The following is a 25,873-nucleotide window of genomic DNA, read 5'->3' as shown; positions in this document are numbered from 1 at the left end:
ATTCCCTTTCTTGCCCTGCCACAGAGGCAGGGTGGGATGGGGGGATTGGGGGGTGGGAAGGATACTGGGGTCCGTGGTGGTGGGAAATGGGCACTGATGGAGGGATGGGTATTTGATCATTGCATAATTGAAACCCAAGCACAAAAATGTGTAAGTCTGTAATTGTACCTCATGATGTCTCACTATTAAAAATAAATAAATAAAAATAAATAAATAAAAATTCCTTTTCTTAGTACACATATTGTACTTTTATAGACCTATCCAGACTTTTATTGTTTGTTTTTGGGTCACATCCAGTGATGCTCAGGGGTTACTTCTGGCTCTGCACTCAGGAATTACTCCTGCTGGTGCTGGGGGTCCATATGGGATGCTGGGAATAGAACCGGGTTGGATATGTGCAAGGCAAACACCCTACCCGCTGTGCTATCACTCCAGCCCCCCTATTCAGATTTTTACCTTTAAATGTTCTTTTCTTCACTCTTACTAAATTTTACATTCAAGGACTTACTTTTTTCATGCAAACTCTAAAATGGAGAAGCACAGACGTATCTATAATAATGTTTAACTTTATAAACCTCTAAAAATATTTGCTCGAAAGGCCCTCCCATTGATCATCGATTTGCTCGAGCGGGCCCAGTAGCGTCTCCATTGAAGACTTTGTTGTTACTGTGTCTGGCATATCGAATACGTCATGGGGAGCTTGCCAGGCTCTGCCGTGCGGGCGAGATACTCTCGGTAGCTTTCCGGGCTCTCCGAGAGGGGCGGAGGAATCGAACTCGGGTCGGCCATGTTGGCTTCGTGCAAGGCAAACGCCCTATCGCTGTGCTATCGCTCCAGCCCTTTTGAAAAAAATTCTGATTTACAATTTTATGTAATTTCATATTAACTCTATTCATCTTTATGTGTATAGGTGTCGGGGGCAGGAAACATGGTACGAGAACAATGAATGATCAAAGGCACTGGAGCTGAAGATTCTATCGAACAGCTTAAATCGGTGGCATAGTAGCGGGAGGCTTATGGAGGGTCCTTGGGACACTGGTGGAGGAAAGCAGCTCTGGTGGTGGACATGGTGTGAGAATGATGCATGCATGAGAATGTGGTTAACGATATTGTAAATTCCAGTACCTCAAAAAATAAAGAAAATAAACAAACAAATGAAAGTGTATCCATGCCCCGCATCAGAAGGACCGGAATGAACATTGCGTCTACCATGCCCCTATGTATCCGCAGCATCACCTCCGTTCTGGCTGACTGACACCTTCGTGCCTGGGTTCACAAATGACTGGGAGTTACCCAGGCGAACAGAAGGGAAGGTAGTTCTCAGACATGGCTCTGCAACAGAGCAGGTGTGCAGTCTCGAGTTCAATCCCTGCACCAAGGGCTGGAGGGAAGGAAAAAAGGAGAAGTCCCTCCAGTAGTCTGTATGGGGTTGTGGAAGAAAGGAATGAATTTGGGGCCAGTTAAAATGTGTGACAGCGCTTTACCCGCTGTAATCTCATTCTGGCGGCGCATCATGTGTTATAGTGTTGGGCGGGGGGGGGGGGGGGGGGGGTAGCTGGCAGTGGGTAGGTTCTGTACCTCCCTGGAGCTGCCGATTGTGTTTGCATTTTTGCTTCATTTTCCTGCTGGGTCATTACTTTCTCCAGCTCAGCAATCTTGCTTTTACTCGCTAGTGTGTCCTAACTCTCAGCTGGAAGCTAATACTGAGCTGGGGCTTGGAAAACTGCCCTGCTCCTTGGGGTCCCCCGTCTCCTCTCTATGTCATTCAGAACAGAGCTAGGACCCACAGGGCCTCAGCAGAACCTCTGAGCTTGCCATGCCCCCACCCAATCCCACCCAGGGCCCATCCTTCCCTATTTGCTTCAGGCCACCCAGGCCACGCCCCCTTTTCTGTGCCCATCATGAGCTATTGCCCTGTATTGTGGCTTTTTTTTTTTAAACCACACTGGTGTTGGATCTGTTTTTCCATGTCCTTTTCATGAGCTTTGCAGATGGGCGTTTCCTCCTAAATTTCTTTGCACACATTCAGGGAAGAGTCAGTCACTCCAGACATGAGAAATTATTGAGATGAGCTTTAATGAACAGACTGCTATTGCCACCGATATAAGGCTCAGATACTTCAAGAAAAGTTTTTCGCGGCCAAAGAGTACAGGGGCAAGGCGCTTGCCTGGTATGCTTCCAACCCCAGGTTTGATCCCATCATAAGTTCCTCTGAGCACTGCCAGCAGTCACTCTTAAGGACAGAGCCAGGAATATCACCCGAGCACAGGCACGTATGGACCCTGTGGCCCCCATTTCCACATACACACACATGAATATAAGCTGGTTTGGGGATCAGGGAAATGGCTCAGCAGAAAGCAAGTGAGTAAATGTGTGATGCTCTGGGTCCAATCCCCCTCCCCCCCCAACACACATCTTGTTTGTATCAATAAAACAACACAAGGAGACACCCTAGATATTTGCAAACAGGAAATGGCATCTTTCCTCTTATTTCTAATCTATACTTGTCTCACCACCACGTGACATTTCATGCTTTATATGTTGTCCAGGGAGGACTGCAGAGTCTATCAATCATAAGATGGTGGCGTGAAAACGTCTGCTTAGCGAGAATCTGCTGGGAAGATACACGAAGCGAATCATTCTCTCAGACCTAGGACAGCTCCAGCTTTTCTAATTGTTTCTCCTGCAGAATTCTGTCAAGCCTGTTTTGGTACATCTCCTAGGCTGGCATAAGACCAGCTCAGTGCCTGACTGAATAAATTAGAATGAGCAATTGGGGGAATTGAAGATGGTGTGCATACAGAGTAAGGTGACATTTCTCTGTGTCACCGCAGAGACCATCTGCCCCTGCTGCTCAACCCTGCCCCAGGCTTACTGTACGGTTTGTGGAGATGGTGCGTGTCCCATGGACAGAGCATCGGGAATACACAGCTCAGCCCAGCCTTTCTCTCCGGCTGCCCCATCCCTCTCCATACAGTGTCAGAGCAGGACTATTTGCTCTGGGGTGGGGGGACCCCACCTTGTCCTGACACCCACCAAGCCACTAGATGCCTTCTCTCTCAGTTCTTGAGCTTGCTGCTTCCACGAAGGAGGCTCAATTGTCCCCATTGAGCCTTGGGAGTAATAAAACTCACTTTACAGGGCTGTCAGAGACTGCTGGAATGAGACCCAAATGTGCTTTGAGAAGTGGAAAGTGACAGGCACAAAGTTTACTGTCTTGGCTCTGGTATTCTCATCCCAGCACATGCTGTGCTCTGCCCTGTTTTGGTCCCAACCCCATCTCAGTTTAGTGCTCTGGGCATCCAATCCCAGCATCGCTAGCTGCTTCTTTTTGTCTATTCTTTTTTTTTCTTTTTGGGTCACATTTGGCGATGCATAGGGGTTACTCCTGGCTCATGCACTCAGAAATTACTCCCTGGTGGTGCTCAGGGGACCATATGGGATGCTGGGAATCAAACCCAGGTCAGCCATGTGCAAGGCAAATGCCCTACCCACTGTGCTATCTCTCTAGCCCTTGTCTATTCTTAAGCTCCAGAAGTTCCTCAACCAAACCAAACCTCTGAGCCTAAGTTATGTTGGCCTGGTATGGGGAGCAGGAGGAGGGGCCTCGGGAATGACTGGAAAGGGATGAACACTGCTGGACTTTCACACTGGACCCATCAACGTAACAATTGTTATTTTCACAGCATTTCCATGTCTAGACTTCACTTTTTGATCCCATTTTGTAGGTAAAAGTGTTTATCTAAGGTCACACAGCATATTGCAGAATAGGAACTCAAATCTAGGTCTCATACATTCTGTATTTTTCTGAACACGTCTCACAAAACTCCAGAACATTCTAAACCCTTGACTCATTCTTTACTCCTGGAAGCTGATTTCCTAGGAAGAAGGAGGAAGGACTTGGAGTATCTTCCAGGCAGGTGTCCTGGGAGTAGCAGTTCAACAAGGTCATGCAACAAAGATGCTTAAGGATGAAGGGACTGGAGCGATAGCACAGCGGGTAGAGTGTTTGCCTTGCATGCAGCCGACCTGGGTTCGATTCCCAGCATCCCATATGGTCCCTCAAACACCACCAGGAGTAATTCCTGAGTGCAGAGCCAGGAGTAACCCCTGTGCATCTTAAGGATGTTTTCTTGAATGTTCCTTTCTTGTCTCTGACTAAGTTTTACCTGACTCCTATTCCAAGTTCAAGATCCTTCTACTTATAACTGCTTTTCTTGGTACAAAACATCAAGGGCTCCAGAAATAGAGAAAGTTTTCTTTTTAAATTATGATGGAAACTGAGAACAGCACCATATGGCCTCCTTGCTGCATACTATGGAAAGCAATCTTGGTGTCTCTTCTGTAATAGTGCTCATTGCTCCATTATTTAAAATTTATTTTTATTTTTAATTGAATCATTGTGAGATACATAGTTACAAAAGTGCCATCTGCATTTCTATGTTCATTGCAGCACTATTCACAATAGCCAGAATCTGGAAACAACTGGAATGCCAGAATCTAGAAACAACTGGAATAGATGATTGGTTAAAGAAAAACTATAGTACATCTACATAAAGGAATGCTCATTGTTCCATTTTAATAAGGCTCCTCAGAACTTCCAGTTTCTCTTTTCTCTTGTTACACTTGAAGAACTTCTGGCCTAGGAAAAACGTGCATGAACTAATCGGATTCACTTCATAGCTAAGCTATATTCCTCTAAAACTGGGGCCTTAAACCCAGCTGAGAGGTGAGGGGCCTACACAGCTGTGGCTACTTTCATTGTGCCCAAGAAGAAAGGTTTTCATCATGAAAGGCTTCCTGCCAAACTCCTTTCTGTCACTTATAGCTCTTACATCACCCCCCAGAGCATGCGCACCAAGAGAGTCTATAGAACCAGATGGTCTAAGCTCCAGGGATGGGGAGTAATTTAACCAAGTTTGCACAGCCTCTTAGCTTTATCCCCGGCCATTGGTTAGCCGGGAAAGAGCTGCGTTAGACTGAAGGGATCTGGGACTCCTAATCACATGCTCTGCGACTCCTGATTTATTTTGTCTGACATTCGCATTTCTGGGACATTGCTTTTGTACTGGATCAATTTTGTACTCGACTTTTATTCGGGTCTCACAAAGACTTCTACTTGAATATTTGCTGTTTGGGTCACTGAAAATAGATGAGTGGCAAGGAAAAGCATATGCTACCCAGTTCAGCCTAGTTCTTAGGGCTCTCTCAAGAGAGCAAATGTCACTGAGCTGGCAAATGTGGGGAGACAGTGGTATGGAGTCAGTGATTTTGTGTGTCTTCTGAGCTTGTAGGAGGCCAGCACTGGTGTGCACCTAATCACAGGGCCTTTGCCTGTACTGTACTATCTATTACTATTTGTGGAGAAATTCCTCTTTTTCAAGCATTCAGATACAGAAAGAGAAAATAGTGAAGGTTCCATTCCTGGTACCATATAAACCAACCAAACAAAAACCGAAAGAGCTGGCACCTATCTCTTCATCTTTTTTTTTTTTTTGAGGTGGGTGGAACCACACCCAGCAATGCTCAGGGGTTACTCCTAGCTCTGCACTCAGGAATTACTCATGGCAGTGCTCAGGGTACCATATGAGATGCCAGGGATCAACCCTGGGTAGGCCATGTGTAAGACAAGTGCCCTACCCACTGGACTGTTCCTCCACCTTTAAGTTAAAATTGTACAAGGAGCGTGGGGGGCAAAGAGATAGTACAGGGGTTCAGGTGCTTTTCTTGCACATGGAAGACTAGGATTCTAATAAAGAGAACTTCATTAGAGCCCAGTAGGAATGAGCCCTGAGCACATAACCAGGAGGAAGCCTTGAGCACTGCCAGGTGTGACCTGCTCCCCCCCCCCCAACAAAAATAGCTCTCAGCTGTGTGACCTGCATAATCAGTGGGAGAGAGACACGCTGGATGCAGAGAAATTTGAAAGTGTGTCTGTGTTGGAGTTTGTCCTCTTGGCTCCTGTGATGCTTCTGGTGCCATGGGAACCGGTCAGGAGGATGCAATCACCTGAAGGAGAGCTGGAGTCCACTGGAGCCACCACCACAAATGTGTCAGCTAGGTTCTCAGACAGGAGAATAAAGTCCTCGAGCTCATCCTGTCTCCTCCATTGACCACTGGGCCAAGCCAGAAAACCATGAGAAGTAATCACTGTATCACTGTTATCCTATTGTTCATCGATTTCCTCAAGCAGGCACCAGTAACATCTCCATTCGTCCTACCCCTGAGCTTTTAGCAAGTGCCACATTGGCCATGAGGCTCCTTCAGGGTCAGGGGAATGAGACCCATCATTGTTACTGGGTTTTGGCATATTGAATATGCCACAGGGAGCTTGCCAGACTCTGCTCTGAGGGCAGGATATACTCAGTAGCCTGTCGGGTTTTCCAAGAGTGAGAACTAGACAATAAGAGGTTGTGCGGCTGCCAATGCGGCCGCATGCTTCCAGGAGCTGGGTTTTATAGTCCTTGGGTCTTGGCCATTGATGGGATAACATGGTGCTGGGGGCAGTTGGTGGGTGTAATGCCTAGCTACTGGAAGATGAGGGATCTGCGTGGAGGAGGCCCAGTCCCTATCTGAGCAGGCTTGGAGGTCTCAGCCCCAGGTCCCGCACACCTGGGTTCCTCTGCTGGTTCCTTCATGCGTGAGGCTCATCTGAACATGGGGAGAGTGGTCTTAAGCATGGCTGTGACTGGTTCCAGAGGATTTCAGCTGCCGGGGTTCTGCTCAGGGTGGGGAGGGAAACTCAACCCGCCCCCTCTCCAAGGGGCCCCGGTAAGGACAGCCAGGCGCAGGGGCAGGAGACTCTGCCATGAGAAGTAATAAATACTTGCTATTTTAAGTCATTGTTTTCTGTAGCTCTCAGCAGACAGGTAACTGTCAACCAGATGGTGAAAAGTGTTTCACACCTGGTCTCTCACTCTTACTCTCGATAGAGGATTTGTGTTTGTTAGTTATCAAACTTTTGAACTGAAATAGAAAAGCTTAGTTGAGGAATGGCTATTGGGTAATGAGGATATTTAGAAGCAGAGGAATTTCTAAAACAAACCTACAAAGATGACGCTGGCTTCGCAAATAAATTATGGTTCAACTATACCTGTTACCTTTCCTTCATAGAACTTTGCAATTATACTTAGGTAATTGTTTTACGATCTGTTAAATCACAAACTACTGGACATTAAGCTTTACCAACTGAGGAATGTCATATTTGCCACCTCTTATATTTTGGCACATTCTAGACTCTAACCTGTTGGATGGGCGTTTTTAGGGCTGGATGATTGTTTGAAGGGTTGGAGCACATGCTCTGCGTGTAGGAGCCCTAGGTTGGATCCTCAGAAAAGATGATCTCCTGAGAACCAGTGGGAGTGACCCTCAAACCCTGACAAAAGGGTATCCCCCAACAACACAAAGTGTGGTCCCAAGACAAAACAAAATAGAGGGTATTTTTAAATTTATATATGGAATCTGGGCCATCATAAACATCACTTAAGAGTGTGTATTTTGGGGCTGGAGCAATAGCACAGCGGGTAGGGCGTTTGCCTTGCACGCGGCTGACCCGGGTTCGATTCCCAGTATCCCATATGGTTCCCTGAGCACCACCAGGGGTAATTCCTGAGCGCATAGCCAGGAGTAACCCCTGTGCATTGCCGGGTGTGACCCCCTTCCAAAAAAGAGTGTGTATTTCTTGCACATACTCCCAAGGACAAACTTGACCTACCTGAGATGCCAGGTATCAGGTGTAGGTTTGGTGAGGGGAATCAGAAATTGATAAGCTCTCAAGACATCAGTTACAATAAATCCTTCCAGTGCTCTAAACTGTTGGCAAACAAATTCAAACAAACCTTCCTCAAGACACCCTGGAAAACTGATACCCAAGCAAGGAGCCTTAAACAGGAGTCTGGTGTAGGATAGAGGTTGGAGTCAGATGTGAGGTATGTTTGAATCATCCTGTCAATATTACAAGGCTACAGTCACAGTCATTATGAAACTAATGTTCCAACTGAGGGCATTTAATTTACTCTGAGAATCCTTGGCAGAGTCTGTTACTATCATTAACCCAAATATGCTTCATCTGAGAGACAATCTGAAGAGAAAAATAGAAAAACTATGAGTCAGTGAGAGGGGGCTTCAGATGAGGTGAGTTAGGAGTGCGAACATTTAAGCTTTGCTTTCTTTGCCTGACAAATTGGGATACTAACATTTTAAAAACAGTTCTTCCCTGATTACTGGGATCTTGTAAGCAGGAATAATTTGCTTTTATCTACATGCATTGTATTTAATACTGTTAGAGAGTAGGTAGATTTCTCCTAAGGCAATTGAGAACTTCATCATAGTTCCATCACTAAAATACTCTCAGGGCAACCATAGGAAATATCAGCCCCCATCTTCACACTGCTCCCTGGACCTCAACATTCTTTTTTGTAAAATAAGACACCTGGATAAGATTTTCTCTGAGACAGCTGCATGGGAGGGAGGCAGAAATGGCAGATGAGATCTCCAAGACTCAGATCACCCAACCTTCAGGAAGATCATCTGCAAGGAAATCCCCAAAATTCCCAGCCAAAATCATTATGAAGATGAGCAGTGTTCTTCTTTCCATATATCCCTTAATGTACCAATACATTTCCTGGTGGTACCCAAAACACCAATGACCCAGATTTCTGCAGCAGAAGATGAAAGCTTCTTGGACACTAAATGATTGTTGGCAAGAAATGTGCTGCCCACCAGGGTCTAAAGGAGGGTTATGGAATGGTGGTTAGTGAAGGTTCAGAAGGGGGCAGACTATATTCATCTTCATGTTCTTGGAGGTTGGCATATGAACTGGCCTCCTGGTTAAGCATATTTTAGGAATAGTTTTCCTTCTCTGCATCGTATAATCTTGTAAGTTCTATTAAGGTTCATATGACCCTGCAATAACACTTCTGGGAATATATCCCGAGGGTGCAAAAAAAGCACTGTATAAATGACATCTGCACCTGTATGTTCATTGCAGCACTGTTCACGATAGCCAGAATCTGGAAGCAACCTGAATGTCTGAGAACAGATGAGTGGTTAAAGAAACTTTGGTACATCTATACAATGAAATACAATGCAGCTGTTAGGAAAGATGAAGTCATGAAATTTGCTTATAAGTGGATGGTCATGAAGACTATCATGCTAAGTGAAATGAGTCAGAAAGAGAGGGACAGACATAGAATGACTCCACTCATTTGTGGAATATAAAATAACATAATATGAGACTGACACCCAAGGACAGTAGACACAAGGGCCAGGAATATTACTGCATGATTAGAAGCCTGCCTCATGAGCTAGGGGAGAAGGCAGCTGGAATAGAGAAGGAATCACTAAGTAAATGATGGTTGGAGGGATCGCTCAGGATGGGAGATGTGTGCTGAAAGTAGATAAAGGACCAAACATGTAGCCTCTCATATCTGTATTGGAAACCATAATGCCCAAAAGTAGAAAGAGAGTCTGGCCATAGAGGCAGGCGGAGGGTTGGATGTAGGGGGGATACTTGGTATATTGGTGATAGAAAATGTGCACTAGTGGAGGGATGGGTCTTCAATCATTGTATGACTGAAACTCAAACATGAAAGCTTTGTAACTGTATCTCACAGTGAGATAGTTTATTTCTTAATAAAATTTTTTTTAAATCTTGTAAGTTCCAATGTACTAAATAGTATACTCACTTTGCTTATGAATGGAATGAGAAAATAAGTTAAAAGGTAGAACATTAAAAAAAATGTTGGGGCTAGAGCGATATTACAGTGGGTAAGGCACTTGCCTTGCATACGGCCAACCTGGGTTCTATCCCCAGCATCCTATATGGTCCTTCAGTGCTGCCAGGAGTAATTCCTGAGTGCAGAGCCAGGAGTAACCTCTGAGCATTGCTGGGTGTGACCCCCCCCCCAAAAAAAAAAAAGAAATAAATGACATTTTTGCCTAAAAAAAAAAGAAGAGAAGGTTTTCTTTGATCTCACTTCCATAGTGAATATTATCAAGTCTATGACCATTCAGCACACTCGAACCCATAGCTGTGTCGAGAAATTAATAATGCTGGGGAGACAATAAGAAGTCACAAATTACTTTGTATTTACACACACACATGCAACAAAAATAGATTCTGTAAATAACTACAACACCAGATTACACTTTTGGCCTACTTCTGCCTCTTTAAAGGGCAAGAATTTACTTTTTAGTTTTCCTGTGTTTGAATTTTGAAGCAAGAAGAAAACGGGGACAAGTAACCACTCTCATGATGCCTGCAGCTCAGACCTGGTCTAACTGCGCAATAACTGTGTTGGATGAGCATCCCCACAGGCCCTGGGAGATGCAGCCTTGCACTCTGCAGAAAGGGGGTCACGGAGCAGTGGAGATGGACATCTAACCAGCAGGTCTGTTTGTGGTCCAGTAGAAGACTTTGCACTGTTACATTTATCTCTTGATTCCGTCTGTTATAAAGATGATTTCTCCCTTGAATTGGCTCCTGAATTGTAAAGAACTCCTGAATTGCAAAGAACAGTTCTTCGGTAAAATGATCTTTACCTAAATCATCAGTAAAAAAAAATAATGATCAAATATGTATACTAAAATATCCAAGAGTTGTGAAAAGCTTGGTCTTAAATCCAGTACTGGAGCTGGAAAGATAGTACAGTAGGTGAGGTGTTTGCCTTGTATGCAGCGACACTGGGTTCAGCCCTCGGAAATCCATAAGGTCCCTCAAGCCCCACCAGGAGTGATTCCTGATCACCTAGCCAGGAGTAATCCTGGAGCACCACCAGGTATCCATCCCATGCCCTCAACCACACACAAAATTCTAACACTTAGATAAATAAGTGTTACTGTCGAGAAAAGTAGGAACTGTTCCTGACCTCTATGGAATGCAACCTTGCAAAAAAGCAAAACTAGAAGGAGTTCAGGAAACCATGAGCACTGTAGAAACCATATTCATCCGCAATCAGAGTTCATCCAGTCCTGACCCTACTGATGGAGCAGAGCGCTGACTCAGAGAGTGGCCTGGGAGCCAGGTAACACGGGCTAAGGCTGTGGCTGAGGGGTGGAACACAGGTCTCTTATGTGTGACCCCTGGGGTCCAACCACAAGTAACACTGGGATGACCCTGGGGCTGCACAAAAAGCCAAGAATGTACTCACGGAGGACGATAAGGGAAAGCCAGGACCTGGGGCTGAGAAGCACCAAGCATTCTGGCTCAGGCTCATGGGACTTGGTTGCTTAGAAATGGCTTCTCCTCACCAGGAAATGTTAGCCCTCCATCACCTCAGGTTAGCTGGAGTCGAGCCATCTGTTAGGAGACTAGAGACACATCTTTTCTCCAGTAGACTTGGAGTTTGATGGTCTGGGGACTGAATTCTGTTGCTCTGACACTTGTCAGCTGTGTGTGACCTTGACTAAGTCTCTTAATCTCTGAATCACAGTTTCTCTATATGAGATGGAGTAAAGACTGGCTTAAGAGATGGGCTTGGAAGACTGCTGCTGGGTTGGCTCAGACTCAGCCCTCATTTTACCCTTTAATCTTTTTGTAACTAAGACCAGCACAATATTTGGCACCTTACATTCCTCATTTTCTTTTTTTTTTGTTTTTGTTTTTGTATTTTGGGTCACATCCTGCAATGCTCAAGGGTTACTCCTGGTGGTGTTCAGGGAACCATATACCATATGGGATGTCGGGGATCAAACCTGGGTGAGCCGCGTGCAAGGCAAACACCCTATCCACTGTAATATCACACCAGCCCCTTTCCTCATCTTTAGATAATGCTGATGGTAGAGCTGCCTGTACAGAGACATTAGGAAGATAAATGAGTTAATATACATAAAACACTTGGAATAATGCACACCACTGAGCAAGCAGGACATTAGGGCTCACTACAATAACACTGGGATAACTGTGCTCATCTCAGATTTATTTTGCAATTAACTACAACTTAAATGATGTAATGGGGGGGATCACAAGTTATCAGTGCTGGAAGGAACCTTAAAATTATCCACATACATCCCATAACCCCTAGTTTTCTAAGTAAGAAATTAAGACTCAGGGATTGGGAGGAACTCATTGAGTGTGACACATGACTTAAGCATAAAGTCCAGGTCTCCTGATTCTAAATTTGAAGCTTCGTTTTTCATCTTCAAAGAAAACGTCTCCTCAAGGTGAACCCTGGAGGCCCCTTTCATAAAAAAGTCCTTGGATAAGTTGCTAGTTAACGCACCTTCCTGACCACATGCTGCATTTGAAAGTGAGAGGAAACTTGGGAGAGGGGCACTCTTCCCCATTTCCCCACCAAGATATAAGGGTGGTGTGACAGCTAAGAGGAGGGGAGGGAGCTAGGAACTGAGGCAGGCCTGGAAAAAATAATTTGAGGGAATCACTTGCCAATGCAGGTCACTCTAGTGGCTGCAAACGAGATATCTGCCCATGTCCCAACAAACTACTGTCTGTTTCTGATGCCAGCAAGTTTTTTTGTTTTCAGGTATTTCATGAAGTGTCTTTCACCAGGAGAGGCGTATTCTGCCATTTGGAAGAAACTAGAATTCAGCTCCGGGACAATGAGGTTGCAACTGGAACCTCTAAGTCCAGCCTTCCAGGTGTTTTTCAGGGTCCTGGCCCCTTAGATTCCTTCTGCTTAGAATCCCATTTCCCAGATTGTACTGTTCAGGAGGTAGGGCAAGCTGGGCTGGAGGCAAGGACAGGATGGGGAGACGGCCCTGTGAAGAGGGTCTGAGGGAATCAGAACTGTCTGGCTTAGAGAATGACAGAGCTCAGGAATCACGGAGGTGTCTGTTCTCAAGTCAATTAGGGATGTCTCACAGCAGAGGGAGCCAAGAACTGGGGTACTCTCAGAGCAGGCACAAATGGGGCGGGAAGGAGGCAGTTTTTCCCTCATGGCAGAGAATGCTTTCTGATTAGGAGCTCAGCCCAGTGCTGGTGTGCACAATGACATGCTTCTGAAGAAAGTTCTGGTGGTGAGGCGTGATCCCCAGTTGTCAGAGACCTGGGAATCAGAACTGAGCAGTGAGCGGAGGTAATATTTGGGATTCCACCAACTCTCCACATCTCCAGATTCTGGTAGCCAATTTCAGAGCTCCCAGAATTAAGAACCAGCTGGAAGACAGTCACACCAGAAACCCCGTCCTCTTTCTCTTTGTCTCTCTTGAGCACCCTTGCTCGGTCCTACAGCAGGAACCTTTGACATTTTGCAGGGGATAATCTTTTTCTGCTAAGTGTGTTTCTGACTCAGCCTTTGCTCCTTCGGCATCATTAGCGTCTGAGCTCTCCAGAGATTAGCTCAGGCCTGTCACCACAGCAACTGCCCAGGCCCCGTGGGCCTCCGTGGTAACAGGCACAGGTCGCTGAGAGCCAAAGCTTGACTGTGGTGAGAGGAAGCCCCACAGGGAGCTTGGTATGAAACAAGCATGTTCGGTTTAAGAGGTTTTCTTTAATAGGATTAGCAATGCACATGGGTTTCACTTTACATAGTTGGCAGGTGCCTGTCAGAATTTGTGTGTGTGCGTGTGCGCGCGCATGTGTGTGTGTGTGTGTGTGTGTGTGTGTGTCACTTGGTCAGTGGAGAAAATCTTATTTTAAAGGCGGGAGAGACTCACATTCCAAGTCCCTGGAGTGAACCCCCTTTGAAAAATGACGTCTTCTTCCCACTGTTGACTCCCCTCCTCCCCACTGCACTGTGGCTCACACCGTTGGTCCAGTGCTAAGCCTCTGTGAGTGGGGGCATGCGCAGAGAGCCTGAGGGCAGGCCGGCACCTCAGCTGCAGGCAAAGAACATCGGCTTGCTCGGGACTGGGGAGGACAAGATGTAACAGGGAAAAGCGGACTGGGTGGGGTGCCAACAGTGAGGGGTGCAGGGAGGATGGGCCTTGCCTAGCATGAGCAGTTTTGCTGCAGCAGTGGTGGGGTGTCGGAGAGGCGCGTGTTTTTGGAGGCGCCCAGCACGGAGGGGTCTGTGTCCAGGGAATCAGACATCTTGTCACAAATGGCATCCACCAGGCGCTCAAAGGCCTGCCTGACGCTGATGTTCTCCTTGGCGCTGGCTTCAAAGAAGTCAAACCCTGGGAGGGGGGCGGAGGATAGAGAGAGAGAGAGAGAGAGAGAGAGAGAGAGAGAGAGAGAGAGAGAGAGAAAGAGAGACATGAGAATGTGCTCTTCTCTTTCAGGGCTCCCAGATGAAGCGCTGTGCCCAGCTTCACAGCCAGGAGACTCGGTTCCACGGACAAAATACCACAGGCCCCTGGCTCTGCCTCCTGGCTGTGAGCCCCTGTCAAGTCACCTCTTCTCTTCATGATTCAGTTCTCTGGTTTAGAAAAGGAGCTGACTCTTGCTACCTCACTGAATTATTTCCAGAATGAAAACAAGATGGTGCATGGGAAAGGCATAGAATAGACCCCCGCTCGACACAGAGGCAGGTTATTCAGAGTTTACGGAAGGAGTGAAGATGTGTCCATGTCTTCAAAACAACTGCCACATCCATGAGCTACTGGGCTTTGCGTGTCATTCCTGGGGGAAAGGGGGCCCAGCAGTCTGCTCTGTCCCCTAAGACAGACACCACGAGGGCCTGGATGAGCAGCCCAGACTGGCCTTTCTGAGCGGTGCCCTTCCACCTCTGCCCTGCCCCCACTCACCCCGCCTGGACTTCTCCAGTTTTCACTCTGGGAGGAACCCAAGATCTGTGCTGAATAAGCCTGGCTTCATTTGTCCTTCCCACCCAAAGGGTGCTGCTTTATGGCCTCAATTAGGTCTCTCCTTCCGGAACTCCTCAGCAAATTACTTTCGGTTCTCCCTTCCCACACAAACCCAGTTCAAAATCCCCCAGGGCAAATCGTACCTGAGTGTGAAATATTTTTATCTATTTTGTACCTCAAGATCCCCATAACACTTTCTGTGACAATGAACAGAACTTGGCTGTCCCAAGAGACACCAGAAAAGAAACTGTAGTACAGCGGGGAGGGCACTTGTCTTGCACAGGTTCAATCCCTGGTATCCCATATGTTTCCTTGAACACCACCAGGAGTGATCCCTGAGTGCAGACCCAGGAATAAACCCTGAGCATCACCAGGTGTGGCCCAAAAACAAAAACAAAAACAAAGAAAGAACAGAAGGAAGGAAGGAAGGAAGGGAGGGAGGGAGGGAGGGAGGGAGGGAGGGAGGGAGGGAGGGAGGGAGGGAGGGAAGAAGGAAGAAAGGAAGGAAGAAAGAAAGAGAGAGAGAGAGAAAGAAAGAAACAAAGAAAGAAAGAAAGAGAGAGAGAAATTCTCCTGGCTCAGTGTGGTTGCTTTCCTTAGGGTGGTCTTGATCATTCTGTGGGGCTGGAGCAAACCCGAGCTGCCTCCTGCATCGTCTTGCCCAGCCTCCTCCCTTCTCTTCTTTCTGTCTGCCTTCCTTATCCTCTTTCTTCCTAGTCCATCATTATTTCTCCTCCAAAGCCTCTCTCTTCTTTTTTTTTTTTTAAAAACTGTGGCTTTTTCTTTTCCCTGATGGTTCTCATATTTTCTTGGGATTGTTAATAATTACTGAGCACCTACATATGTCAAACACAACGCTAGGAACTTAACAGAGATCTTACTTAATCCTCATAATAGCTTTCTAGATAAATACAATCAGCTCCGATTTATATATGAAAAGCACAGACTCCAAAGAGATACCATGGTCACATGACCATGTTAGTGGACATCAGGTTTAGATCTGGGTTTGGCCAGCTCCGAAGTCCAGGCACAGCCCTGACTCCCACTTCTTTCTTTATGCTCCTTTCACTCTTCTGTAATCCCCCACCCAAATGGGACTCCCACCCCTTCCCTTTACTCATCTCTTTGGCCCCTTTGCTTGAACCTTCCAACCACCACAGTGTCTGATTCTGGGCAAGTCACTACGTCTTTCTGACTCACTTAACCTCTCTGAGTATCACACTCCTGTCAACTCGGCCTAACACTGTCTTCCTGTGAGAAGCGTTGGGAGGACTGAGTGAGATGATGGGCAAATTGTTGTAGGAAACTTTTGCCCGTGATGAGTTTCTTTGAGTTTTTCTTTCATCTTGCTCCTTCAACTTCCTCTTTATCCTTATTACTTTCTGTCCCAAAGGAGGAGGTCTCTTGTCTCCTTTCTCCCTCTCCCTTGCTCTCCAGGGTTCCCAGAGCGGGCTAATGGCCCAGGGCATACGTGGCTCCTCTGTCCTGGCCTTCCCGCTGCCAGCCTGCGTCTGGCCCATTTCCCAGTCTGAGGAGGAGGAGCGCACTGTGCCTGCTCTGGCAGCCTGTGAAGACGGAGGCAGCCACCACCGTGCTCATTATGCTCAGGCCTTAGAAACCCAGCAGGCTTCAGAGACCTGCCAGCATGTGGCTCTCCCTAATGACTAACAGGGAAATGGACTCGCTGGCCTTGGGCTTTTCACATGGTGACACTGTCTGTGCTGGAGGAAGGGAATTTGTGACTTGCCTGAAAGGATACACAGGTAAAGATGTAAACTCGCTCTCTCCATCAGTGTGACTGGTGACAAGGCCACGAATCTCTCTGAGGAGCTGGCACTGAGGGGCGTGTGCCACCCTGGGAGGGGGATGCAGAGGAGAGAGGCCCAGGAGGCAGAGCGCCAGGGCTGAGGAGAGTCTCTGTGAGACCCACCGAGCGTGAGAGCCTGGGCTGCTACTGGCCGCTCTCACCCTTCTGTTGAATGGAGTGAGTCTTCCATCTCGCAGGTTCGTGAGAGCTCAGGGCCCAGAAGCATGTAAAGTGACTGGCCTGTGGGAAGCACGGCAGTTGTCCCAGGAGGTTTCCAGCCCAGCCGAGTCCCGTCTCTCACTCCTTCACTGCTCCTGGCCTTCTGGGAATCATCTTCCTCAGTGTTCGGAGATCTGGGGCCACTCCTGGCAGAGCTGGGGTGCCTGGGCCTGTCCATGGAAAGCATGTGCTCTGCTATCGAGTCAAGTCTCTGGTCCCTAAGCAGATTTTGAAATCTCACTTTGTGTCAGGTCTTGTACTAAGTGTCAGCACAAACATAGTAGTGAAGAAAAGACATTTATTATGGTGTCCATCACATGTATGTATATAGTCTTTAATTCATACACAAAAAATTAAAATAACCTGTGAGGAGAATGGGGCAAGCAAGAATGATCACACATAACTTATATACGGGGAAACTTAGGCTCCGAGATGCGCTATAAGCCAAGGCTCTATGCTTCCCCCTGGCCCTTTGTTTCATTCTCAGCTGGAACAGTGACAGTTCGGACAATAACATTTCTGATCTGGGTAGATCAAAACCAGAAATCATATAGGAAGGCAGTGCAGGAGACAGAGAGGGGCAGATAAAGGAGGAAGCATCTAGAAGTTATCATTAGGACCCAGCTGAGACATGTCCTCTTCACTCTGCTCTGTGCTCCCCTCAGAAGAGCATGTAGAAGTCCCTCTGAGAGGCAGCTCCCGGCCAGAGTCCATGTTTTTATCTCAGCCTGAGCTCAGTGGAGGAACAGATGCTGTGGGTGAGTGTTGGCTAAGCGAGCAGGTTAGTGAAGATAGCATGGGGATGCAGGTGAGGAGATGTGGATAGTGGAGGTGGTGAGAATGCCACTCAACAAGATGGTAGGTTCTGGGAACACTGAGGTGAATCACAGTTTCTATCCTTGAGGAGAATTACTCTATTGTGGGGGAGACAGGCTAGTACTACTATTTTGAAAAATAGAATGGAGGCATCCAGGAAATGAGAAGGGCACAGAGGTGACACCTGACAGTCTGCGTGTAGGGAAGCCTTCTCGGAGGAGCTACTTCATGAGCAGTTATTAGCTAAAGGCATGAGCTTGTGGGTGTCTTTGTGAGCACGATATCAAGCAAAGGAAACAGCATGAGTACACATAAGGGGCCAAAAAACCAACCTTGGTACATGCTAGAAAAATCATGGTAGTTTGTAATTTGTTACCTAGTTAGAGCATGGACCTCAAAGTGGTGAGAAATGAGGCAGAAAGTTGCCAGAGACCGAGAGATGGAATGGCATCCAAAGAGATGGCTTCACAGTCAACTCAACAGCACCCGTGGTAGAAAACACTCCGCCACAAGTAGCCAGCCCGTGGGTCTTTTTTTCTAGCATCAAAGTCTCCAAGCACCCCGCCCAATTCCCGTCAGACTTCCTCGGAGGCTGTTCATTAGCACACCCACATTATAACCTTTTCCTCAGGATCATTAAAAATTTCTCAGGAGCTGAGAATCCAGTGAGGTCAGGAAAATGACAACCAATTAATCAGACTAGCCTCTAGTCCTATCATCCTTCTAATTGGCTTCAAACAATAGATTTTCTGCTATCTTTAATGGGGACCAATTCTCGACTGAATCGGAGATGCCCACTCCCCACTCCCTCCACCCCACACTCCAGAATGATAGGATTTACCTAACTGGTCCCAAGGCACAGGTCCAGCAGCCACGCTGCCTGCTTCTGAAATCTATTTAGAAGCTTTCAACCAGTCAAACACACTTCTCATCCCAACACTGCCCCGGAACTTCTCTGTTTTTAATGTTAGAATTCTTTCTCCATCCTATTACTCAATTCACAGTCTGCTGGTCACTGATGATGATGGTGGTGGTGGTGGTGGTGTAGTGGTGGCAATGGTAGTGGTGATGGTGGTACTGTATGTGTGGTGTGTGTGTGTGTGTGTGTGTGTGTGTGTGTGTGTGTGTGTGTGTACTGAATCCGGAGCCTACCACATGAAGGTGGAGCTCAGCTGCTGAGCAATATTCCTGGTCAGCTCAGTAATGATTCTGGTGAGGGTTCACTGTATTCCCTTCTACTCCAGGCTATTCTCATTCTCAGGAACTCTCGGTTTTCTGCGGACAATCCATCTAACACCCTGGCCTTTTAATTTCCTGACAATCTCATCTCCAGTGACCTTCTCTTCCATTTTGCTTCTGCTATAACTCTGCCCTTATAACTTGAATTAGTTTGACTTGGATTTATGTCACTGGAACTAAAAGAGGTCTAATTAATGCAATATGTAGCCTCATTTAACACATCTAAGACCTGCCTGATTTGATCTCTGTCTCCTTCCCAGCCTTCTTTCCTGGCTCAGTCTATATTCCAGAAACATCTACCATTTCTTATTCACTGCTTTTGTTCATGTGAATACTGTCTGGCTCCGACTCTGGATCATTTTCATTACTCATCTATAGAACTACTGATTCCAGAATGCTCCCTTTTCTTTTCCCCATCCATCTCCCACTCAGAACAAACAACAGACCTCTCCTATGTTGGCTCATAGTAGCTGCCACACCGTTCAAATTCCAATAGGAAAATGAAAACTATTCCTAAAATGTAAGCCAGAGGGAATATGAACCCTAAGAACGGTTCGGTGATACATCACCTGCCTTACAGGCATGAGGTCTCCAGTTTATTTATTTATTCCCCCAGGCTGCAAGTTTAATCCCCAGTAATGCCTCATAAGCTGAGTGTCATTTGATGGCTCTACCACTGGGATCCCTGGTGTTTCAACAAAACATTGAATCTCTGGTACAAAGCTTTGGAAACCAAAATCAGGTGTGTGAGAGCATTGAGGAGCACCACACCCAAGTGTGTGAGCACTACAATTAAGTGTTTGCAACCCCCACTCATCACAGCAGCAAAACAACAGAGGGAAGAGAAGGGGAGATATTAAAAATTAAACTAAGAGCCCTTTGGCTCTCTGAGCAGCATTATGGCAGTTAGCAGAAATAGTGTCTATAAAAGGTGACAAAAAAGGAGCCAAGAAGAAAATGGCTGATCCATTTTCTAAAGAATATTGGTATGGGGGCTGGAGTGATAATACAGTGGGTAAGGCATTTGCCTTGCATGCAGCCGACCCGGGTTCGATTCCCAGCATCCCATATGGTCCCCTGAGCACCACCAGGAGTAGTTACTGAGTGCATGAGCCAGGAGTAACCCCTGTGCATCTCTGAGTGTGACCCAAAAAAGAAAAAAAAAGAATATTGGTATGAAATTAGAAGTACAGTACAGTGGGTAGGGCACTTGCCTTTCACGTGACCAACCCGGATTCCATCCCCTGCATCCCATATGGTCTCTGAGCACTGCCAGGAGTGATTCCTGAGTGCAAAGCCAGGAGTAACCCCAGAGTGTTGCTGGGAATGGCCCCAAAATCAAGAGAAAAAAGAATACTGGTATGATGTGAAAGCACCAGAAATTTTTAACATAAGAAATATTGGGAGAACACTAGTCATCAGAACTCAAGGAACCAACGTTTTATCTGATGGCCTCAAAAGTCGTGTATTAGAAGTGAGCTTTGTTGATCAGCAGAAGGATGAAGTGCATTTAGAAAATTCAGACTAATTACTGAGGATGTCCAGAGCAAAACTGCCTGTAGAATCTTTTATGGCAGGGATCTGGAGCACCCAGGACAAAATGAGCTCCATGGTCAAAAATGAACTGGTGTGTACTGTGAGTGAAAAATCAACTTTTATTATCTGAACTCCTGACTCAGATACCATGCTACTGTGACATACTCTAAAGAAATCTGACTAATTCTAGGACTGGGGATGAAAAGTAGAAGAGAAACTATGTCAAACTTTGGGGGAAACACCATCGGTTGTTATAATGGGAACATTAATATTCTGAACACAAATACTGAGTTTGAGGCCTAACCACCTCTTACATATTGGCTTGGAAAAGTACATAGTCTTATAGTGAAAAGATAAAGACAGGGTCTTGTGATACAACTCATAAAGCTCAAGAGAACACAAGTGGCCTGACTTAGCTTCTGTTTTTCAATATAATAGAATTGATGTCAATGCCACTGGGAAGGACACAAGAGATTTGTCTTGACAGCACACTGTCAACTGGATGTTTCTGCACCAAAATCTGTTATTATCAACACCAACTAAGTCTCTGAAACCAGACCCAGTGAAACAAAGTTACAATTGTTTGTCTCAATCCAAAATGAATTTGTTGAGAAATTCATCCAAACTAAACACCCAAATTAAGTCTCCAAGTGTCTGTTGTATCTGAGTGCTGAATAGTGAGTGTGTGAAACAATCATGACATGACTATGGAGCTTCTCCTCCGTGTGTGTGTGTGTGTGTGTGTGTGTGTGTGTGAGAGAGAGAGAGAGAGAGAGAGAGAGAGCGAGAGAGAGAGAGAGAGAGAGAGAGAGAAACTGGTTTGAAGAGGTCTTTCTCTTAAAGGCAGAAATGTAGAGAACCTCCCTATGCTCTGATCAGACCATTCCCAGTCAGGGAAGTGACCAGAAGTTGCTTTTTGAGAGGCACAAAAATGAGACAACACCCTAAAATATCATGCAGAATTCCTGAAACAGGAGTGCCTGAAACTCCTCCATCATTTCTCAAAGATCTACTTGCCTCGGTGTCTTGAAAGTCTCACCTGGGTCCCAGGAACTCTGAGAAGAGAAAAGGTCAGTTGTGCGGACTCCCGCAATGTTAATGCTCGCTGCAAGCCATGTAAGTAGAATGGCACTACCTCACAAACAAGAGGATGCAAGAGGGCTGGAGTGACAGTACAGTGGATGAGCGTTTGCCTTGCATGTGGCTGACCTGGGTTCGATCCCTGGTATCCCACATAGTCCCCTGAGCCTGCCAGGAGTGATCCCTAAGCACAGAGTCAGGAGTAATTCCTGAGCACCATCAAGTGTGGCACAGGAACAACAACAACAAAAGGATGTAAGAACTTTCGTAAGAGCTGATAGAGCAGAGGGAGGGACTGGCATGGAGATGAGGAAGGCTTGGTGTTCTTCCTCCTTGTCACCAGATCAAATCACACCCTTGCTAATATTTATTTATTTATTTAGTAGGAAATGGGGCACACCTGATGATGCCCAGGACTTACTTCTGGCTCTAAGCTCAGGAATTACTCCTGGTGGGCTTAAGGGACCATATGGATGCTGGGATCAAACCCAGGTCCATTGCACGCAAGGCAAATGCCCTAGCCACTGAACTCTCACTCTGCACTCTTGCTAAATTCTGAACCTAATCCACAGATTCTGGTCAGTAGGCCACTACCTACCTCTCCACTCTCAGGTCATACTACTTTGGCAGTCCCCTGGGCATGGCCTTCTCTCATTCTGAATGCTCCTGATACTAACCCACATCAGGACCATTACTGATTTGGTACATTCCCTCTCCCTGCAGGCCTCTCTTGGCCTTGCCAACTTTCTTCTCATCCTTTAATTCTCAGCTGAGGTGTTATTTTCTCAGAAACTCTTTACTCTTGCGTATAAAATTAGGTTCTTGCTTTCACTTTCTTCATTGTACTTGAGGTAGATTGAGGTTATGTTGATCTACCCATCATTTCTTCAAGCTGAGACCCTCTATTTTTCTGTTTGTTTTTGGGCCATACCAGGCAATGCTCAGAGGCTACTCCTGACTCTGAGCTCAGGTATTACTCCTGGCAGTTTTCGGAGTTCCATGTAGGATGCTGAGGATCAAACACGGGTCAGCTACATGCAAGGCAATGTCCTACCCACTGTACTATCACTCTGGTCCCAGGACCCTCTATTTTAAAGAATTGTGGTAGAAGTGGAACTTGCAGTTTGCCCCCCGCATTTGTGGGACAGGCATGTGGCTCTTGTTGGGGCGAGGGGAGGCAATCTCCAGCTCCCCTTGAGATTGGGATGTAGTGATGGCAGAGAGAAGTGGCATTTCGCAGATAAAAATCTGGAGCATCCACCAATTCCCCAAGCAGAGTCTGGCCATAAAAAGAGGCTGAATACGAATACAGCTAAAATATGGAGAGTATAACTGAACCTAGGAAGACTGAACTTTCCAGTTATCACTGTATCACTGTCATCCCATTGATCCTCAAATTACTCAAGCGGGCACCAGTAATGTCTCTATCCCTCCCAGCACTGAGATTTTAGCAGCCTCTTCTCACTCGTTTTTTTCCCAATGATTGGAGGCTCTTTCAGGGTCAGGGGAATGAGACCTATTGTCATTACTGTATTTTGCATATCGAATATGTCACTGGGAGCTTGCCAGGCTCTGCCCGTGTGGGCAGGATGTTCTCGGTAGATAGCCAGGCTCTCCGAGAGGCATAAATAGGTCTCATAATGTGTCGCACGGCTGCTTTGCGGCCATGTGGTCTGGAAAGTGGCCTGGAGCGTGGTGGTGGTTGGTGGTAGTGGAGGTCGGCTGCCGGGGCTGGGTCCCTTGGGGTGGGGAGGGCTCTCTCCAGTTATAGATGCTAATAATCTGGGGGGTGTCATACCCTGTCGTGCTCAGGATTATTTCTGGAGCTGAGGGGGTGCCTGGGGGGCCATGTAGTGATGGGACCCTGACCTCCTTCACAGAAAGAATGAGTTCAGCCTATTGAGCTATCTCTCTGGCCCCAAATGTTAGGGTTTTTTGTTTGTTTGTCTGTTTTTTTGTCACACTCATAGATGCTCAGAGACTACTGTAGGTCCAGGTGCTTAGGGAACCACATGGACCAGGGATCAAATCTGGAGCCCCCTTATGCAAATCAGGCACTCTACCTTGTGAGCTATCTCTCCATCCCCTAAATTCTATTATGTTATTACATCTAGTTTGATTTGTCATTTTGTCATTTGGCATAATTAGTCATAACCAAGGCAGAGCTTACCACAATGTTCAAGAGTTTATTGAGGGTCAGAGTAATAATAGTACAGCAAATAGGGCACTTGGGCACTTGCCTTGCACATATCCAACCTGAATTTGATTCCTGGCACCCCATATGGTTCCCCAAGCCTGATAAGATTCCTGAGCACAGAACAAGGAATAAGACCTGAGTACAGTCAGGTACGGCCCCAAAACAAAACAAAAGTTTTACTGATATGTAATTCTCACACCATATATTTCACCCGTTTACACATTAAATGTTTATTTGTATTTGTGTGTGTTTAATGTATCATTATCTATTAGTTCCAAAATTGGAAGGGTCTGAACTCTTTTTGTACATTGTTATATTCTAGGTGTCAAGACAGAATCTTACAGGGGCTGGGGCAATAGAAGAGATTGTAGGATACTTGCCTTGCACATGGCTCACCTGGGTGTGATCCCCAGCACCTGATATGGTTCCCTGAATCAGTCGGGAGTGATTCCTGAGCACAGAACTAGGAGTAAGCCCTGAGCACTGCTGGGTGTGGCACAAAACCCAATAAAATAAAATTTTAAAATTTTTTAATGAATAAGTGAACAAACGTATGACAAACGAGTAGCTATCCTATTCTGGGACTGTGAGATAATGAAACAAATTAGACATAACTTCTGCGACTCTCGCTGTCTAGAAAGAGAGGGAATAAGTAGGCAGGAGTGCTGAGCAAGAGTGGAAAGTGGAGGTAGTTATATAGACAGATGGGTTATCTGAGTTCTCCAATCTGATTCATTATGGCCTTCAAGGGCCTCTGAAAGCTACATTTTAATCTCACTTTGTGTCCCTGCTTAAATTTGATAAATCTACACTGAGTCTGCCACTTGTTGGGTAATCTTAAGCAAGCTACGTACTCTTTCTGAACCTCATTTTTCAGAGTTATTTTGCTTTTGTTTTTTAGGTCCCACTGGGCAGTACTCTCCCCAAACTGTGCTCAGGGATCACTAGGTAGTGTCTAAGGGACCATGTGGTGCCAAGGGCTCAAATCCAGAGTCCCACACGTGAAGCTCGTACCCCAGCCCTTTGAGCTACCTCCTCCACTTTAGATTGGGTTAGGAGTCTGATTCATGGGGCTGGAGATAGTTCAAAGTGCTGGAGCATTTATTTGCAAATGGGGCTCCTGAGCTTGATTCCTGGCAGCACATGGTCCCCTGAGCACCACTGGGAGTCCCCTGAGCACTGAGTTGAAAGAAACCCCCGAACACCCCAGGGTGTGGCTCCGAACAAACAAATAAAAATTCTGACTCTTTCTCCACTGTGTGGGCTTATGCTAGTTACTAAACTTCCCCAAGCTTCAATTTTCTTATCTGTCGAAAAAAAAAAGCAACTTAGAAATAATAAAGGTACATATTTCAGAGGGTTTTACCACTCTATTAAAATGAATTATACTTCACTTTTTAAACTTTTTTGTCCTCAATGACATTTATTCTATTTTTTCTTTTTTTAATTTAAAATTTTAAATTAATTTGGAGTGATAGCACAGCAGTAAGGCATTTGCATTGCGTGCAGCCAACCTGGCCGAGCCAGGTTCGATTCCTCCGCCCCTCTTGGAGAGTCCAGCAAGCTACCGAGAGTATCTCACCTGCACAGCAAAGCCTGGCAAGCTACCCATGACGTATTCGATATGCCAAACACAGTAACAACAAGTCTCAAAATGGAGATGTCACTGGGCCTGCTCAAGCAAATCGATGAACAATGGGAGGACGGTGTGTTTCTTTTAAAAAACTGATAAAACAAGTAATACTTTAATAGTGCGTGGCATGAGGTAAACACTGAATATTTATTCAAGTCACACTTTGAAAAATCTTAGTCATGGGCCTGGATAAAAGAGTATAGTGTGTAAGGTTCTTGCCTTGCACACAATCAACCACTCTAATTCGGTCTCCCAGCACTGGAGATGGCACCCCAAGCAACGCCATAAGTGACCTCTGAGCACAGAGTTAGGAGAAATCCCTGAGAGCCACAGGGAAATGCTCCCAAACCGGCAGGGGGTGGGAAACCTTAGTCATAAAAACTTGGAATGTTGACTATATTTTTTCCTAACACAGAATGAACCCATCTTTTAGCAATGGAGGCCTATTTACCTGTAAGTGCTGGCTATATGTTTCATTTCAGGGGATTTTTGGGGGGGGGGGGGGGGTGGGAGCGGCCCACCCAGCAATGCTGGGTGTGGGGAACACATATGGTACAGGGAATTGAACTCAGGCTCTCACATATACAAGGCATGTGCTCTGCCACCTGAAGTACAGTCCTAGCCCCAATATATATATATT

General features: G+C 46.2%; 1 protein-coding gene and 1 pseudogene across 1 annotated transcript in view; one reads left to right on the top strand and one right to left on the bottom strand.

Annotated features, from left to right (window-relative positions):
- The first annotated feature begins 8,477 nt into the window (after nt 1-8,477).
- LOC130031131 (adenosine 5'-monophosphoramidase HINT1-like) lies at nt 8,478-8,833 on the top strand (annotated as a pseudogene).
- Nucleotides 8,834-13,844: 5,011 nt separating this feature from the next.
- RAB3B (RAB3B, member RAS oncogene family) overlaps nt 13,845-25,873 on the bottom strand; it is a 66,551-nt gene continuing 54,522 nt past the window's right edge. Inside the window, exon 5 of the mRNA XM_056122318.1 lies at nt 13,845-14,076. Within this exon, the coding sequence (XP_055978293.1) occupies nt 13,889-14,076 (188 nt within the window). The 3' untranslated portion in view covers nt 13,845-13,888. The remainder of the gene's footprint in view (nt 14,077-25,873) is intronic.

The sequence above is a fragment of the Sorex fumeus genome, unplaced genomic scaffold, assembly GCF_029834395.1.
Source record: "Sorex fumeus unplaced genomic scaffold, SorFum_2.1 ptg000045l, whole genome shotgun sequence".
In the NCBI taxonomy this organism is placed as follows: Eukaryota; Metazoa; Chordata; class Mammalia; order Eulipotyphla; family Soricidae; genus Sorex; species Sorex fumeus.
The sequence above is the reverse complement of the archived record's forward strand: the minus strand, read 5'-3'. Positions and strand labels throughout refer to the sequence as shown.